This window comes from Lonchura striata, chromosome 2 (assembly GCF_050655825.1).
Source record: "Lonchura striata isolate lonStrDom1 chromosome 2, ASM5065582v1, whole genome shotgun sequence".
In the NCBI taxonomy this organism is placed as follows: Eukaryota; Metazoa; Chordata; class Aves; order Passeriformes; family Estrildidae; genus Lonchura; species Lonchura striata.
The window spans coordinates 25,866,258-25,885,175 of NC_140704.1; the positions used below are offsets into that span (position 1 = coordinate 25,866,258).

Here is an 18,918-nt window from a genome sequence, read left to right on the forward strand (position 1 = left end):
TCCTCTTTGTGTTCAGCACATAATGTGTTTCAGCCAGACTGCAGGCTGCTCCATGGGTTGATGTTGTCCAGGGGTCCAAGTTCAGCCTTTGAGAGACCCTCTTGGGCCCTTCATGTGCTTTTAGTATGACTTTGTCCTATTTAAGCTACTCAGAATTGCTTCTATGTAATCTTCCAGTCCTGAGAGAGGGGGGATACTGACCATTTTCTGTTGCAGTCCATTTTTATCCCAGTTGTTTCCTTGTTTTGTTCTAGCAGTGGAGTTCTTAGTTGCCTTGGAAGATTCTTTTAATTACTTATTGTTGCAAAAAAATTTCTACAAATGATTTTTTGCTGCTTTTTCTTTTAAGGAATTCATTGGTAGCTGTTAATCAAGCATACTTGACTGTTAGGCTACTTTTAGATTGCGAAGTGGGAAACTGAAAATAGTTACTGCCCTCTTTGAAGAGAAAGGTTGCCTAATCACAATACAAAGTAGCCGAAAAATATGAAGACATGCTGGATAAATGCTGAAAGGAGTTTCCATCTTTAATTTTCATTGAGAAAAGTTGAAGTTTTTTTGTTAGTTGTTTTTTTTTTTTATGATTTCACTCCATTCATAACTTTGTATAAAAGCCTTTTGTGCTTCACTCTACTCTTGCCTGTTGAAGTAAGTTGCTACATCAACAAGGTAATCTGTTTTACACAAAAATGCCTGATATTTCAAACTAGGCAATAAAGATTAGGTATGTGGCCTTACTTACATACATAGGGTCTGTTATGTGAACTTATTGTAAGTTCTGTTATCACATGTTTATTTAACATGTTTTTGTCTTGAATTTAGGTAACACCTTAGAAGACAAAAATAACCCAAAGAGACTATGTTCAGCTTCTTCCGAAAGGGTCAAGATTCAAAGAAGGTCACAGTACCAGAAAGAGAAGCAGATGGATTTGTTATTGTGGGTAAGTTGTGCTTCTGTATGAAGTGATTCTTCTTTGAAATTTTGATCTTTAAGTTTCTTTGAGATGCGTAGACTAAATGAAATGTTAAGAGAAGTCATGATAAAAATTGTTCAGTATTCTTACTTTTCCTGACAAAGTTAATTTTCCTAGTCTGCTCATTTGGACTAAATAGCTGAAGTTTTATTTACACAGGTCATATTCAGGAGCACTGAAAATGTACTTTCTTGTTTTCCTTTCATGCTGAGTGTCAAGAAGTTACATTCTTACAAAACAGTAAAGGTCAAAGTTTAGGCTTCTAGCTTTGTGATTAGAGTTATGGGAAGGGAATATTTTGCTGCAGTTGTTAAAGGACTGGCTTTATTCAGGTTCCTTCCTTTTCATTTTACCCCCAGACTTTTTATATTATAAGCCAAGTGCTTATGCATTTCTGGTCATGGTGAATGTAGATGCTCTGTCTCCGAACCCGACTCTTCTGTTTGATAAGAATTAAACAGTTTAGGGCTTTCAAAGTCTTCTTGTTGTTCAGAAACTAATCTGAAGTATACAGAACTATAAATTGGCTAAATTTGGAACTTTGATCAAGCTCTTACACAGTTTTGCAAGTCAGTTTAAGTATGCAGAAGAGAAAAAATTATTGCTGTTATGCTGAAACTGATCCTTTTCTTTTTTATCTTTTGGCAATTTGTTTTCCTCCTTGTGAATCTGTCATCATCAATATTCAGCTTCTGCTTCTCTGATTTACTGACTGATTCTTATCAGTAATCTTACAGTATTTCTCTGTTTAAGTGTTATTTCTTTTTTGAGCATTTTCAAGTCACAGAAGCCCTAGATTATCGAAGTCTAACAGTACGAAAGGCTATTGGAACCCTTTCTGAGAACTTAGATTTTTGGCAAAAGTTCTCTGTTAAAACAAATCTGTTTCACATCTGTGACTGTGTTGTCATGCTTTATGGCTACCTTCCACTAGATTTTGTTCACCTGCAGCAGTTTTCGTGGCTACATCCAACATTTGCATTGTGAAAGGGTCAAAGGAGACTCGTCATCATCCCCAAAAGGTCTGGAGACCATTTAGCATTTCAGTTTCTGTAACAAGCAGAATTCTGCACCCAAATGTTGCGATGTCCCACAGTTGCTGGTCCTGATTCTGCATTCAATTTAGCTTCATTCCTTTTCCCTGAAATGCTGTCAGTGATTATTTTAACTTTGTTCACATAAATTCACATAAAATTAATCTGTTAAGTATAAACTTAAGAATGATCAATGTTATTTGAATCTTTTTAAATTATTATTTTTTTGCTTAGACAGAAGTTAATTTAGCTGTCTATAATGAAATGGACTGAACTGGGCAGAAGAGCTGTCATCAACCTTATCAGTGAAGCATATAATTGTCTTGCAAGACAAATGTAGTTGCAGAATTATGGGTCAGGACTTAAATAGATATTTACCTGGATGGGGTATTCTTTTCTAGAAATAGTGTAAGGGGAAAAAAAAAAAAGCCCAAACCACAACACTTAGCCATTCTGTTAGTTACTATTTTGTTACTTAGATGGAACTATTTTGTTACTATTTATGTTTATGTTACTATTTATGTTTAGTGACTATTTTGTTACTTAGATGGAATGTTCTGAAGCTTTTCTAAACTGGTGTCAAATATTCTGGAAATCCAATAGTAAATATCTTTAACACATCTCAGTAGCCGATTTCTAGGACCATTAGTGTAATCCTGCTGTAGGCAGTGAATGCTCTTGGAGGGGGTGAGAATTTAATTTCTTACATTTTTAGTTGGTTCTTAAACTCAGTCTTGCATTCAGAGCATATAAGACCAAAAAGCCTGGTTCACCAATATCCTGTGGACATGGGAGGAATCTTTCTGAATTGGTTGGTATTTGAAAAAGTGAGAAGAAAATTCAGTGCTTTACTGAGAAAGCTCCATCACAGCTATTGCCTTATCAAATCTTTAGAATGATTTTTTCTTTTCTTTTGATTACTTCTCCAAGTCCTGTTATAAATTGCTATATTTGAAATCTACTTTTTCCTTGTAAAGTATCTATGCATTTGGGAATTCAATGTCTGACTAGAAAGGTGACTCATAAAAACAGCAGAATCAACAAAACCAACTGTGCAGCCTAGCAGCTGAAAGAAATTCTCTATTTTAGCTTTTGGGGTAAATATTGCATGTGTGGGAGTCAAGCAAAAATAATTTGTACTTCTGTCTCTACAAAATAAATATAAAATGTAATTTCCTACCAGGGACTAAAACATTTTTATGTTTAATCACCAGTTCACTTATTTTCTGCGTAGTGGTCATCTCATTTCTTCACGAAGCTGTAAAAATGGTGGTTGTTCATAACAAGCAGAACTGTGACTCTGAAAAGGGAAAAGAGGCTTATAAAATAGGCATAACACATGCAGTTTGATGAGTGAATTGAATGCAGAAGTATGGAAAAATATTTCAGAGACTTTCCTGATCATCACAATTTTTTTTAATCTTAACATTCTGAAAGCCAGAATTAAGAACAAGTAATTTTCAGTTAGCTTGGGAATCTTGGAGAGTAGTAGTTCTTCAGGAATTCCTCACGTTTTGTGGCTTTCATTATATAAAATAAATTCCAACCTACCATTCAATCCTAGTGTTGCTAGTCATAGAGAAAAATACAGGTTTAATGCTAGCATTTTGGTTTGGCACACAGCTAAAAATGTCCCATCAGCCTCAAATATCCAAATGTCTTGTAGTCCTAACCTCAGTGTAAGATCAGGAATTGAAAAACTGAAACAGCAATGCTACTTCCCATGTGTGTTTGGCAAGACAGAAACTCTGCAAAATCCCCATGGTGCTGATGGTGCAGCTGAGGTGGGTGGTTTTTGCTTGAAGCAACTGAAGGATCACAGAATCATAGAATGATTTGGGTTGGAAGGCACTTTTAAAGATCATTTAGTCCAACCTGCCTCCATGGGCATGAACATCTTTCAAGAAACCTTGTTGTTCAAATCTCTGTGCAGCCTGACTTTGAACACGACTTTTTTTTTCTGGGCAACCTTATCGAGTGTCTCATTACCCTTATCATTAAAAAATCATGTAAATAATTAAAATCAATTAGAATATTGTTCTGTATGTCCTCTTTCAGAAGGACCGAGAGAAGTTAATTTTGTTTTCAGATTTAGTTTAAGAGCCCGATGTGCAGGGTCTTGTTTACTTTTCCAGACAAGATTGCAGTGAGCCAGAGTGAGGGAGCAGCAAATGCTGGTGGCTCCAGCAGGCAGGTGAGCCTGCAGCCCAGTGAGGGTGCCAAGGGTGCAGGGGCTCAGGCAGAGACTTCACTGAGGAGCAGGACAGTCCCACGCTCCCTGCGCAGGGACACCACAGCTCCGGGGACAGTGATCAGGGCCAGCCGAGACCTTGCTGCCAGACACTTCTGCAGGGATCAGGCACATCTGAGGCCAGGCCAGGAAGTCAGGTCAGAGAGTTGTGGTCACCCAGGATCCCAAGCGTCCCTACAGGGTGCTTTTGGCAAGGACCAAGAAATGTGGCTTCTCCCACAGCTCTCTGCCTGGTCCTCATGGATGTGCTCAGGCTGCATCATGTCTGTGCTGGCCATGGGCACAGAGAGCCACAGCTCTGGCACTGGGAAGGGGCTGCCGAGCCCAGTGGTGTGCTCGGGGCTGGACAACCAGGAGGGCTGTGCTGTCTCTCACTGTGTCTGGAAGCAGCACAGTTCTATGAGGAACTCATGGTCTGATCCTTTGACCATGCCCGAGTTCAAGGTTTTGTTTACTTTTGATTTGTAATTTAAAGGGGAGTCTGTTCAATGGATTTAAAGAGTTGTTGGGTTTTGTTTTGTTTTCTCTCAGGGATCTTTTTATGTTGGGTATTGGAGTGGAGTAAATGGTTTGGATAAGCAGCTCAGTTACAGGTGCTAGCAAACCTGATTTTTAAACATATTTAACTTCTGTTTCTTTCTTAAACCTAGGACAAATTTCACTTTCGTTTTCTAACATGTAAATTTACATGGGCTGTCATTTCAGAGCTCTGCTCTCAGCTTCAGGAGCAGAGCTCTTAACAAGTCGTAGGGAGTATTGGTACCTATAGGGAGCAGTAATGGTTGTTTTCTGAGATTCAGCAATTTTGTAATAAAATTTTTCCATGAGGAAGTACCTAAGGAAAAGTGAACAGGCACAGGATTCTCATCCGAGTAGAGTGACCATCACAGACACAGGGAGGCTGTGTACATGATAAGAAAGTTTGGCAGGAATTTTGTACTAAATATACACTTTGCACTGTGAACCTCCCTCCTTCCTACTGGGCTTTCCTAGATCCATCTAGGATGGCCATCTAGAATTTATGAGCAAATTTTGGTTTGACGCTTATTTGTTAATATTTATCACTATTGGAGTAAGCATGATTTTTGCCTATCAGGTTTCCTCTTAATAGAAAGTAGTGACAGACATAAAAAATTAAGGGTTTTGCTATCTCTTTGAAATAAATAGAGGGATCTGTGGTATTTAAATAAGTCTTGGATTTCAATTAACCAGTGTCCCGTCTTTTTCAATGATGATGTCTGAAGAGAAAAAACTCTACAAAGCAAATGTGTTCAGGCTTGCACCAGCATCTAAAATGTCACAGAAAAGGAGGTGGGAACTGCTGTTTTTCATTCTGTGAGATGAAATACAGTATAAGGCAATTATTTCTTCCTTATTAACAATACAGAAAAGAACTGGTACTAATACCAGTTGACAGGTAGAAAATTTGGGAACTTTTTGTGAGAAGCGGGATGTTGTTGATTTCATTATTACAACCTGCTGTGACAAAGTCAGTAACATAATGGGCTACAAAAAGAATACACAGGGAGTCTGATAAATTATGGTGGATGATAACAGGTTACCTTAAAATTTTGGTGGTCAGATATGACTTACTCTTTTAAGTTAATCTCAACAAGGCATTTGAACTTTGACTTACTTCAAATTAGGTACTTGAACCTTACTCTGATGTATTCAGTATCTGTATTGTTGAGTTGAGTTAAATCAGTATTATAACTCCTTCTTACAGGATCATCTTCATCTGTAGGCAGGAGTATCCTCATTCCTCTGTGAAATGTATGATTTATATCCAGATGAAAGCTTCCCTTTGTCAACTGCAGTTATATTGCAGAAGAACATCCTTAACAAATGGGAAAGTAATCAACCCAAGTCAGCTTTTAGGTCTGGAAATCTGGACTGTTTTTCCACAGAACAATTTTATGTATACTTGTTCCTCTCCAAATTGCAGTTTCTGTGTTGCCATGAATTTACTCTGCATGCAGGTAGTTTTTTTGGGGTACTTTGGATAAAGTGTATATTTGAATTAAGGGACACCCCCAGTGTTGCCCAACATGGAAAAAGGCCTTACAATAGGATCCTTACAGTTTCCATATTGATCCTAATAATAGAGATTTTGACATATATTTTTAAAGAACTCCTTAAATGTTTGCCTCTGAGAGAAATATATATATGTATAAATTTTCTGGAGTGAATCTGTTATGAAAGGGAAATTTAGTATATTGATATTCCTGAAACAAAGGAGTACCCTCACACTAGTTCATTACTGCAAATCAAATACTTTTTCTGCTTTCTTCCCTCTGCATACACGCCTCAAAGATTAAATGCATCAAGAGATTTGTAAAATCTTAGTGTTATTGATGCTGTTTGTTTTCTAGGAGTTAGTAGTAATGTGTAGTAAGTCCCTGTAAATATCTACTTTGCTTTTCCATTAATATTTAAGGAGCTTTTGAGTGGTGCTCGTAAGGAAGGTTGGGCTGCTGTAGTGTTTTAAAATATACTGTTACATTAAGGAAATGTACAAGGCATTGTGTCAATTGTTAAAAAGCAGTGTCTCAATGTCCTTTCATTTCTGCATCAATGGACTTACATGAGCTATTTTTTACATAACAAGAAGTGCTTGTGTAGTTATTTCCAACCTTATAGTTTTCAAATAACCAAGCTACTGTTAAAATATTTAACACTAACTTTATAGCAATCTCAGATTTGGAGATATCTGTTAATACTTTTATCTAAAGAATATTTTATATGTATCAGCCTGTGCCAATGTAAGTGAACACTTTTGATGCACACTAAGAAGTTACAGTATTTAAAGCGACCTCTTATCTGAAGTGCTGCTTTATGGTTTTTATACTTAAAAACCATGGTAGTTCTGAGTTTTGCAATTCAATCTGGGCATTGAATTTTGCAGCCAGAGTTGATTGAAAAGGGAGGAGGAGGAATTCAGAAGAAACAGCCCTCTCCTGTTACCAATCCTTAGTTGCATAAGGAGGTAATGTCTCTGCTTCATTCAGTGATGAAGTCAAACTAATCCTCTTTGGGACTAATTTTGCACAAAAACAACCTGCGGTTTTCAGTGGTGCCACTAGATGGGGATTTCCCTCGCATTCAGGACTCGGAGGGCTTTGCTCTCCCCCTTTCACACACAAAAGTGCAGTAGTAGTAATTATCAGTGCACCATTTGATTAGACTGTAGGTTTTCAAGAGATGTATAAAAAGCTTTTAAAGCCTAATATCAAATCTATAATGACATTCCAACCTAATAAAAACAATGAAGCTTGAAATGTTGACAGCATGTATCTAGATGTTGGCTTGTAATTCGTTCCAAACAGATCTGTTGAGGCCCATGTGGGACCTAAATAACACAAAGAAGTAAATTTGCATATTTTACAGCAGGGGGAAAAAACAGAATGCAAAAACATGAATAATTAGGAGCACAAGCTTCATGCTATATTAATACTGTTGAAAAGCATGTGTTGATTGTATTCTGAAAGCCAGTAGTGATTTGGTTGAGTGAACTCAGTCAGCATCTCTTATGCAGATTAAAGGATCTGGGTTACAGAACAACTGAAATTCATTGTTTTGTTGTATAAGGAGGTATATTTCTTAAAGGAAGTGCTTTTTTTTTTCCCTCTTGGATTCTATACAGCAGAAGCAGTCTTTAATGTATCGTCAAAGAATATTTTTGTTGACAAATGACTGTGCATTTCTTCATTTACTTGTACACCTCTAGATTTTAAAAACAGTTCTCTCAGCCACAAATCAGATGTTAGTATATTTAGCACTATAGTATACATGACCTACTTACTTTTCATTCTGCGTAATTTCTCTTCCTTTTGCTTTCTAGGGCTTGAGCCCCTGCAATATACTTATGATGCTTTCATGTTATGATTTATTATTATTAAATTTGCAGAAAATGCCCTTCTCAAAATATTAGAATACAGGCCAGTTATGACTCGGAATATTGTGATTGTTGTGTTGGCTTCTGTTGAGCATAACATAAAATGTAGCGTACTTTTTATGAAAAAAAAAGGTTATTTACATAAAAATGGTAAATAGTACCAAAAATTATTTGTGGTTTGCTTTGGCTGAATATTGTCTTGGCCCCTTAACTCACAATTATCTTAAAAAGTTACCTGGTTTTGACCATAGACTCAAGGGAAGAGAAAAGAAAGAAGATGAAGACTTCTTGTTTAACTTGTTTTAATGCTGGCAAGAAAGAATTATGTGCTGCTGTATCGAACAGCTTTATTTTGGGGCTTTAAGAGACAAAAATGCCCAGAACCAAACACTTCCAGTTCTGTCTATTAAGCACATCTTCTTAATTTGCATAACCAAAGGAAGAAAATGGTAAAATGTAGCCGTCTTTTTAGAAGTTGATGTAATTGTAAGAGGTTAAAGAGGCATCTGGCAAAAGGTTGTTTTGAGGTCACACATGCATCTGGCAGTTTGCTGCCAGTCCTCTAAGAAAATATTGGTTGGGGTTGCATTCCTGTTTTTCATATTAACTGCCTTCAGACTTGATGTATAATAGTCACTTTCTAAAATCCAGGTCTCCAAAGTGCTCCTCAGAGGTTTGGTCCTACTGATTTTAATTTTTGCAGATACTGATGGGAGCAGAATATGCTTAAGTAAGAAAATTCTTTTTTGGCTAGAAATTTTTTCTTAGAAAAGATGAAGATTTTTCTGGACCTGACTGGTCTACAATCATGTGTTTACATAGCTGAGATTGTATTCTTTAACCTTTCTTATAGTAGGGTGATCACTTTTGACACCTGGCTTCTGACAGTTTTACTCCCATGTGTAGAAGTTAAATCTCTAGTAGCAGCACCATAGTCTATTGGCCTCTATGGCATTCTTAAAGAAATTTGAAGTTGAAATATGCAAAAGGAAAATACCTATTGCCTATTGTAAAACAGAGTAAAACCAGTAAAATATAGTATAAAAGTATGGATTTTCAAATGCTGGTGGTAAACTTTGTTTCCCAGAACATGCTGGTCATTAAATCACTTTTAGAATTAAAAGTTTCTGTGCTTTATGATGCAAAGAAAATAGTTCAGTGTATGAGAACATATTTTTAGGCCAAGTCTGACTTGCCTATGTACAATGGACTCACAGGTACAGCTAACTGAAAAACAGGAGGTGAAAAACGTGTTGTAGGAGCACAAGCTGATGTTCTGGCAAGTGATAAATTCAGGTTGAAGTCCCTCTTTCAGCAGTTTACAGCATAGTTAGATGTTCATTCCTTGTAAAGAGGGCCCTAGTAATTGGCTCATGCAATCACTGCCTGTCTGGTTAGAGCCATTCATACTTCTACAGATGTTAATCAGTGTTAATTTTTATGATTTTAAACTCCTTTCTATCTCTGTCAAATAAATGTTTTTGTACTTCTTTTTTTCGGTGGAAAAAGAAAAATTACTTTTACAAAGATATATTGTCTTGTTTATTTTTAATTAGATATTATAAAGAAACTCAAAAAGGTTTTGTTCTGTTTTACAAGTGCTTCAAATCAGTCATGTCGTAGGCCTCAATGTGAAATAGTAACATAAGTGTAAGGCTTTTCCTTAAAAATGAAAGGAGACTTGTCACTTGTCCATAAAGATGCGGGATTTTTTAGCTGCTCCTTCTTGGTATACTAGTAATTTGGTACATTTTAATCAGGAAAAAATAAATTAAAGGATATAGGGGACTTATTTCAGTGCTATTTCATCAGTTTTTGCCATAACATGTCTTTGGAAGTTAATTCTGTATATTGTTTCCTCAATTTACACATGGTTATTTGCTATAAAAATAGGGCAAAAATTATAATAGACAGAAAATACTTCAAAATGTTAACTTGATTTAACTCAGACTACTGGTACAGTGTGTTTCTCTCTTTCCTCTTCCCAGCATTGAGATAAATGTGGGACTTGATTAAGCAGATGAATAGAGTCTCTTCATTTCCTTCTTGATTTTGACAGCATGTCTAGGTGAACTTAGGGGAACATTGATTAGGTGGATATGGATTTGATATTTTGTCTAAAAGAATACAAGTACAAACTGTAGGGAAATCTCACAATTGGAAGTACTGAGTTGCCAATGGTGAGGCTCACTGTCAGTGGTGAGGCTCATTTGTTTTGGTGCTTTGGTTTGTTGTGTGTTTTTTGTAGTTTTTGTTTGTTTTTCAGTTACCCTGAGATAAAGATGAAGTTTTAAGCATGTAGCTGCCAGGTGCAATATATATATTTTTTCAGGTAAATTGGGCAAACTTCCTTAAAATGATCCAAAGTCACAGATTTTTCCTGGAACAAAACAAAGCAAACCAGAAAAGTCTTGCTGTTAGACTGTATCATTTAAAATCTCTTTTTGCTGAGATCTGTCTGGACCAGCTGCAGTTGTTCAGGATTTAAGCTCGTAGTTTTCGTACTCCTGGGTGAATAAGGGAGAGCAACAATTTAAAACCCATGAGATTAATTTTGTCCTTATTTCAGTTAGTATGAAACTCCAGGCTTTTTTGAGAGGAGTGGAATGGAACTTTATGGCTATTTCTTTGCCATATTATTTTTCAATGAGAACTTGCTTACCTGATTACTTCTGAATTATTTCATCCATAGGTCTTGCAGAAGGGCAGGACTACAGAAAATTTGATCTACAGAAACATTAGACAAGCTATTGTAGCAGAAAGCATTCAATATTTTCTTTAAAAGATGCATATTAAATGCACATACTAATGCACCCTTCATTAGGAGGCAAACTTGTGGAGACAATATTTTTTGATTGGAACTGTTTTCTTTTACTAACCCGCAAGTTATGTCAACATACTTATAAAAAGATGCACAAAGAGCTTTCATTAGGTCTAAATACTGACTCCAGTTGAATATAAACCTCAGTTGCATATACCAGCTCATACAAAAATTTACTTCTACTTTACCACTGAGCAACCCAAAGGTGAGACCCAGTGAAGAACAAGTAGTAGTTTTCAACTCATGTATTGTGTTTTTAAAAAGTTGGAAAGAGTGAACCAAGAAATAGAATTAATCCTCTCTGAAATTTAGTTTACAAAATCTGTTGAGAACATGTTTGCCTAAAATGACCTACTGAAAAAAGCAGAGACCAGCAATAAGCTTGAATTCTTGGTATGCTCTGGAGTTGAAATTACTGAATCAAGGCACCATACCTCAAGCACATCTATCCACTTGACTCAGGACCAAAAGCAGAAGTTACAGCATGTTCTTCTTGAAATATGTTTGGTGTGTATTGGTGCTTATTCAAGCATTCGTCTGAGAAGTGGGAGACCTCAGCTCGAGTTCTGCATAGGCTTAGTGCTGTCAGATGCACATCTTCCAGCATCAAAGTCTGAAAGTCCATAGAAGGGATTCCCAGTGCTTATACTGGCTGCACAGTGTTTCTACTTCAATAATGAAAGACATAGGAGATTCTCTGATACTGCATGAGTCATTGAACTTCAGTGGCCTGTGAGTAAGAAAATGGGAATATTGATCTCTGCTCCTTGGCCCAAGTGTGTGGTGGATTTGTGCTTTTTTTATTTATTAAAATGAAATGACTAAAGCTTTTGAAAAAAATTTTCAGCAAAAAGAGACAGAATGTGTTGCCAACTTCTAGGCGTCAGGCTCAGACTTGTTCTGATTTGTTTTGCTTCTGTCCCAGGCAACCTTTCCTTTTTGGGTGAACCAGGTCCAGCTTCCAAAGAAAGGGGAGAAAGGTTCCCAAGACAATTAAAGTGTAGCTGACAAAGAGAACTCCCTGTGGCAGCCAGGAGTCTGAATATCATCAGACTACAAGGACCAGATTTCAAATCCATTGTTTCTTGAGTAGGCTGGTTTAGAGGGTGAGGGTAAAAGCAATATCTGCTCTCCTTTTCCCTGGAAGTTAAAACAAGGGGAATGTGCCCATTATGCCTGAAACATGCAGTGGGAAATGTGAGGGGACACATGAGTTAAGCTGCTTCGCAGTCAGATCCAGGACACTGGTGCAGAAGTGACAGCTAATGAATTTAGGTTCCTAATGCATTTTGTGGCATGTACGACAGCTGCTTTCTTAGGTTATTGTTTCAAGTATTCCTTTGTAGGCCTCCTACCACTTCTAATCTTGTTGATAACAAAATATGCATACGGTGTGAAGATAATGAGTTGTGCTTTGTTATAATACGCTTTTAATTTAAAGTAGTATAAACAGCAGTCAAATTCTATACTTGCAAGTCCTTGCTATTGCACTAAACAATCTTTTTAGGAGTATTAAGAAACTTAAAACAAAGAAGGGAGCAAAATAATTGAGCATCATACTTGTGGGTGATATTCAACTTGTCACAGCCATGAATGAATTCATTAGCTGTCAAAATTTGATTTTAAAAAGCCCTACTTTGTTGCTGGACAGTGCATTGCAGGCACAGCTGTTTGGCGGAAGAGGGTGCATTTTGTTTGTGCGTATTCCTTCTGCTGGCTTTGTGATTCAGTGGGCAGGGGCTTCAGCCCTCCAGGGGGGCTGACAGTGCTGGCTGATAAAAGAAATGGGATCTTGTTCTGTGTAAAATAATAGTATCACAGGATATGCTGAGTTGGAAGAGAGCCACAAAGATCAAGTCCAACTCCTTGTCCTGCACAGAGTTGCACTGTGTGCCTGAGAGCATTGTCCAAATGCTTCTTGAACTCTATAAGCCATGGTTGCTGTGACCACTTCCCCGGGGAGCCTGTTCCAGAGCCCAGCCATCCTCTGGGTGAAGAACCTTTGTCTAATATCCAACCTAAACCACCTCTGACACATGTTTAGGCCATTCCCTCCGGTTCTGTCACTGGTCACCCAGAGAAGAGATCAGTATTTGTCTGTTCTTTTCCTCTCATCAGGAAGTTTAACTGCAATGAGGTCTCCCCTCAGTCTCTCCTTTTCTAGGCTGAAAGAAAGTGACCTCAGCCACTGCTCATATGGCTTCCCCTCAAGGCCCTTCACCATCTTTGCTGCCCTCCTTTGGACACTCTTTAACAGCTTAATGTCTTTTTTATACTGTGGCACCCAAAGCTGCACACATGATTCAAGGTGAGGCTGCCCCAGCTCAGAGCAGAGTGGGACAATGCCCTCCCTTGCCTGGCTGGTGATGCTGTGCCTGATGCCCACCAGGACACATGTGGCCCTCCTGGCTGCCAGGACACTGCTGAGGCATATTTAACTTTCTATCAACCAAGACTCCCAGATCCCTTTCTGTGGCACAGTTCTCCAGCCTCTCATTCCTCAGTCTGTCCTCATATCCGGGTTTGGCCCATCCCAGGTGCAGACACTTTCCCTTGTTAAATCTCATATAGCTGGTGATGGCCCTGTTCTGTAATTTGTTGAGGTCTCTCTGCAGGCCTCCCTGCCTTTGAGGGGTCAACAGCTATTCCCAGTTTTGCCTCATCTATGAACTTGCTTAGTATCCTTTCAGGTCTTGTGTCCAAGTCTTCAATAAAGACATTGAAGAGCACAGGACCAAGGATGAAGCCTGCAGAACACCACTAGTGACAGGTCACCAGTCTGATGCCACCCTGTTCACTGTAATCCTTTGTGCCTGACCCCTGAGCCAGCTGCTCACACATTGCATGATGTGTTTATCCAGTTTAGTGCTGGACATTTTCTCCAGAAGGATCCTGTGAGAGACAGTATTGAAAGCTTTTCTGAAATCCAAAAAGATTACATTGACTGGCTTCCCTTGATCAACTAGGTAAAGTAAAACTTTATAGTTAAAAAAGTAAAACTTTATAGTACAGTAAAAGCTGCCCAGCACATTGTGATTTCAAGTTTGATTATAAAAAGTCATTAAGAACTTCAGATTAAATGCTCTTAACATTTTACTTACTTGCATATTGCCTTTTTTTTTTTAACCTGTAGCACTCACTACTGCTGTGGAAGTTGGTTTAAATTTGTTCAGGGACATAGTCCAATAGTGTTTGTCTTGTCTTTATCCTTATACTTCTGAGCTAATTTGTCTTGCAATGTTTGGGTTTTTTTGAAGTCTTCTGTTTTAACACAAAAAGGCAATGCTTTTTTTTTTCTTTTCTTTTTTTTTAAGACTCCCCTCCCCCTCAATTTCTCATTATATCTACTGGTTGAACAGTACAGGCTCATACCTGCTTAATGTCAGCAGGTATCTTTCAGCTGCACATCTTGCATACTGACCTTTGTAACAGATACTCTTGAACAAAAAATGTTTTCTATTTGATGAATCAGATGTAAATTGAAGAATGTCTGTGTTATTCTTTTGTGTTATTATTTCAGAAGGTGTCATATCTGTAAGTGGTCTTGTCTACTACTTCCTTTCTCTCGTTTTCCTGCCCTTTCCCTTGGGTCCAGTGAAACTTCTGAATCCTCTGGGTTTGTATTTCTTTAAGTCTTCAGCACATTCCTGGCAGCATAAGCCATCTGTTTGCTTACATTCTGTAGCTAAAGTCAATGAACTTCTTGTGCAGGGAATGAATTATGAAGTTAAGACATTTCTGGTGAGAACATGTCTAGGCAATTTTGATCTTGACTCTGGAGATCCAGCTTAACACGAGGTACAAATGAACAAACTCTAAGAGGCTTTTGTTTTAAACCTTCCATTCTACTACCTTTCATTCTACTCCTGCTATTTCCATTCTACTACTGATGACTTTCCTCATGTAGACCCTCTTTGGCAACTGGAGAGTGACCAACATTTAATCTTGTTATCTGTCTGTGTGACTTTAAGTGGCCCAAGTGCTCTGATGTGATACCTGCAGTGTTAAGGACAGCTGATTGATGCAGTGTTTCAGCAGTCCAGTCTATTTTGCCCTTTTGAGAGGGCTGAACCATGTACTACGCTGACATGCTGCAAGCAGATGGTGATACCTGATGTACTGTGGGGATATTCTTTGACTTTTGCTTTTGATTTTACTTTATGTCTGGTAGGCTTTTTATTACCATGAAACCGCCCGAAGAACAGAACCTCTGTTGAAAAAAGCTGGCAGTTTCTGAAGTCAAGATTTTAAGTGCATTATTTAAGATAACTAAATAGATACGTGCTATATAAACTGCCTCATCATCTGAAGATCGGAACAAAATGCTACAGGGCCCCCTCATCCTTCTTTCTTCCCTTCAAAACAACTGCTTCCAACTAGAACTCATATTCTGAATTATAAATTGAATGATGTATACGAAACCTAGTTATGAAGTACAATCTGCAGGTAAACAGGAAAAGTAATGTGACCTCACTTGCTTTAGAAACATGCTGAAATGCTAGTCAAGCAGAAGCAGAAATACCCTGAAGTGTATTTACTTTGGCCGTTTGTTAAAATCCTGACTACCTTTAGATATTCCTTGCTTCTGAGATATTTATTATCAAAAGATAGAAGAGTTTCAGCTTGTACACTTGATGGACAAAGAGGTATCCAAGAGCTTTCTATATCCTTACAGTCCCCATATTTTACTAAAAAGTTATTTTAGTTCTTAAATAAAAACATCTTATTTGTACACATTACTATACACCCTGAAGATAATTGTGGTGGAGTCTTTCTAAGAGATGTGGTGAAGCAGCTCAGGAACAGTTTGTAGATTCCCATTAAACCTTTAGGATGAGTTTACTTGGGGCTATGTCTGTGGCCTTCCTACTTTTTCAAGGTGGATTTATGTACAATTATTTTTGTTCGTAAACCTGAGGTTTACTTGCTAGTGAGCCTAATTCATGCTACAGTCGGGGTAGAAGTGTTTGGATATTTTGGATGTAAATTTTGTAGATAGATCAAATAAATACAGTTTGAAGGAAGAGCATTGCAGATGGGGAGTCTTTCTTATGTTTTACCTTATTGTAAACTGAATGTCTGGTTACCATTTTCCCCCCTATATATTGCATCTGTATTTTAGCATGTGAGAGTCACCCCTGCTTCCACAATGGAGCATACACATTAGACAGTACTATTGATTCTTTCTTACAGAACACTAGTAAAACTTTACTGCATGTACACCACCTGCTTCTGAACAAAATATTTCTAGCAATCCATATGTATATTCTATTTCCATTTAATTGCTTTCTGAAGAGTGAACTGAAAGAATAGCTTCAATTGAAATAAGTGTGTGCAGGGGAAATAAATTTGGTGTAATATTAAAGGGGAAAAGATCCAAATATAAATGTGGAGTTAATAAATGAAGCCGAGCTCCATAGTTCTTCACCATCTCCTGTGACATCTTGTAAGGGGAGGATTCTCAAGCAGTCAAATAACAGGAAAATGGTGAGAAAAAGCCTGAATAACTGGTTTGGTCTCATAACACCATTTAACTCTTGTATCCTGCTATTCTTCTTCAATGAGAAAATACCCGGATAGAGTCAGGTATGTCAGCATCTTCCAGGATGATGCCCTCTTGACAAAGGGGAATTTTAGGATGGTAAACATTGTGTATGATGGAACCATTTCAACTAAATCTGCTGTTAATGGCTTAGAACATGAGAGGAAATGGGAGGGGCACCAAATATGTCTTTGATTTACCTTTGAGCTAACTGATTTCAGGTGCCCAGTCTAGTATGTTTGTCCATGTAAATTAGAGTGCCCTTTTGGCCCCAAAGGTAACAAATTTTAAAATTTTAAAAAAGAGGTAGACACAGAGAAAAAGTATATCTTACTAGGACATGGTAGAAAGTATTAGCTATCCCTGTTCAAAATTCAGCTTCTGTTGTTCATAAGAATAACATCTCATGGAAACCAATAGCTTTTGGCCAGTTTCCAGACACGTGGGGCAAAATTTTGGTCATAATTATGCTTTACAGCTTATTTTAATAAAAAAAAAATAGAAATAACTTCATGTTGACCACAATTTACTTCTGTTTTCATGAAAACAAATATTGTACCAATATGAAAATTTAGTTTTTAAGAAAGTGAGCCTAATTTTTAGGGGTTCTTTCATGTGAATGCGTTTCACAGAGATATATGATTATCTGTTCAAATTCTTGGTTTCAGGATTTGACCACAGTAAAGTTTTTTTTCTGTGTGTAAACTGAAAGCAATGCTACACACTTTGGAGTATGTTTACCTGTTACTTTTTTCATTGAATGAAAGCTGAAAGTTGATGACATGTATTTTATGTGCAGCTGTCTCTGCATTTTCAATATAAGAGGAAATACAATCAGTTCAGCATGACTGGATTACTATAAATAGTGCTAGAAAATACCTTCATTTCCTCTCCACATTTATTTTTGTCATATGCCTTACTGACTGTAACACATAATGTAACCAAAAGTGGAGTGTTATATTTTTATTTTAAAAATGCAATGTTAAAACGTGGAGCGGTATCTGTATTTGAGAAACAGAACTGTAAAATAGAGCCCACCTTATGAAAACATTTTGGGCATGTTTTGCTCTTTTTTTTAGGGAGGTAAGGAATTTAATAATTGGAGATAATAGTGATGAAAGCAAGGATTCAATAATTTTTTGTGCTAAAACCATAAAAGTTATTTTGGGAACTAAGCAGTACATTTCTGCATTAATAGGAAAAATTAAATATTTCAGTCCTCGGTTTTGTCCTTCTAGTGGAAGCAAATTAGATAAAAATTATTTTACAGTAGTTCTAACTTAATATTCCTTTTTAGTTGAAAAGTGGAAACTTTAAGGTTGTTATGCTTTCTTTGTATGATCATCTCCTAAGCTAGTGTGATTTGCTGGCTTTTAACTAGGTATGGAAATTATGCATTTTATTAATCAGATAAGTACAGGCCGTAATAACACACCGTGCATAAGATGTCTGAAAGGAAAAACACCTTCCAAAAGTACTCATTCCATTACAAGCAAGCCTCATAGAGCCTGCTCTCTCATGGCTTTACTGCTCACCAGCCTTAACCCTGCTCCCTTACCCTCCTTCAGTCCCATCTGTTCTCCCACAAATCTCTCCTTTCATGGTTTGGCAAGGAATGGCATTTCCAGGGCTGGCTGGCTTGCTGGTCCAACACAGAGGACAGTGCCACTCCCAGATAAACCTAATGCAGCCCTTGGCTCTGGCTCTGATGGGTAGCAGCTGACTCCAGAGGCTGCTCACAGCCCTCTAACCCTTGGTTGAGCTGATCTGGCTTAGCAGCTGTAGTTTAGGAGCTTGGTTGAAGCTTAATTGACACAGGCCAATGATCACAAAAGTTATTAATGAATAACAAATGGAAACACATCGGCCATCCAACTAAAAAGCCTCTTAAAAAAAAAAAAAAGAAGTTTTAGTTATGTACTGCTTGGTTTTATAAAGAGTAGAGAAGTCTGTAATTGTCTCTGCGTTACTAAGAAAGTAACTTTCAGGATAGCTGCAGAAAAGTTACTTTTGTGGAAAATATTAGCAAAAATTTTGTGGAAAACATTAGCACTAATTGTTCCCAGGGACTTGATTTTCAGTGTTCTACATGGCAAGTAAGTTTTCCATCATTTGTGCCTGTGCCAGGGGAAGATGACAAGGCATCTAGCCATATAAAAGCTGGATGTTAAGGGGTGTGCCTTCCTGTTATGAAACATGCTGCAAGCCTGAAATTCAAAGTAGATGAGAACGCGTGCAAGACATTGAGAACAAAGGAACAAGAGAGTAAACACTGAAATAAATATACTGGAATGTAGATTCATCAGGTTGACTTTCTGATGAAATAAAGCTGGGAACTTTGCTGCCCCTAAAATCGTATTAGGTGAGTTCAAAGCTTGTGACTAGTGAGCCCACTTATTTG

General features: G+C 37.5%; 1 protein-coding gene across 7 annotated transcripts in view; it reads left to right on the forward strand.

Annotated features, from left to right (window-relative positions):
* UMAD1 (UBAP1-MVB12-associated (UMA) domain containing 1) overlaps window positions 1-18,918 on the forward strand; it is a 78,650-nt gene that overhangs the window by 6,107 nt on the left and 53,625 nt on the right. For all 7 annotated transcript variants that reach the window (XM_021538360.3, XM_021538364.3, XM_085567357.1 and 4 more), the window contains one exon: window positions 823-941. In XM_021538360.3, the coding sequence (XP_021394035.1) occupies window positions 860-941 (82 nt within the window). In that variant the 5' untranslated portion in view covers window positions 823-859. The remainder of the gene's footprint in view (window positions 1-822; window positions 942-18,918) is intronic.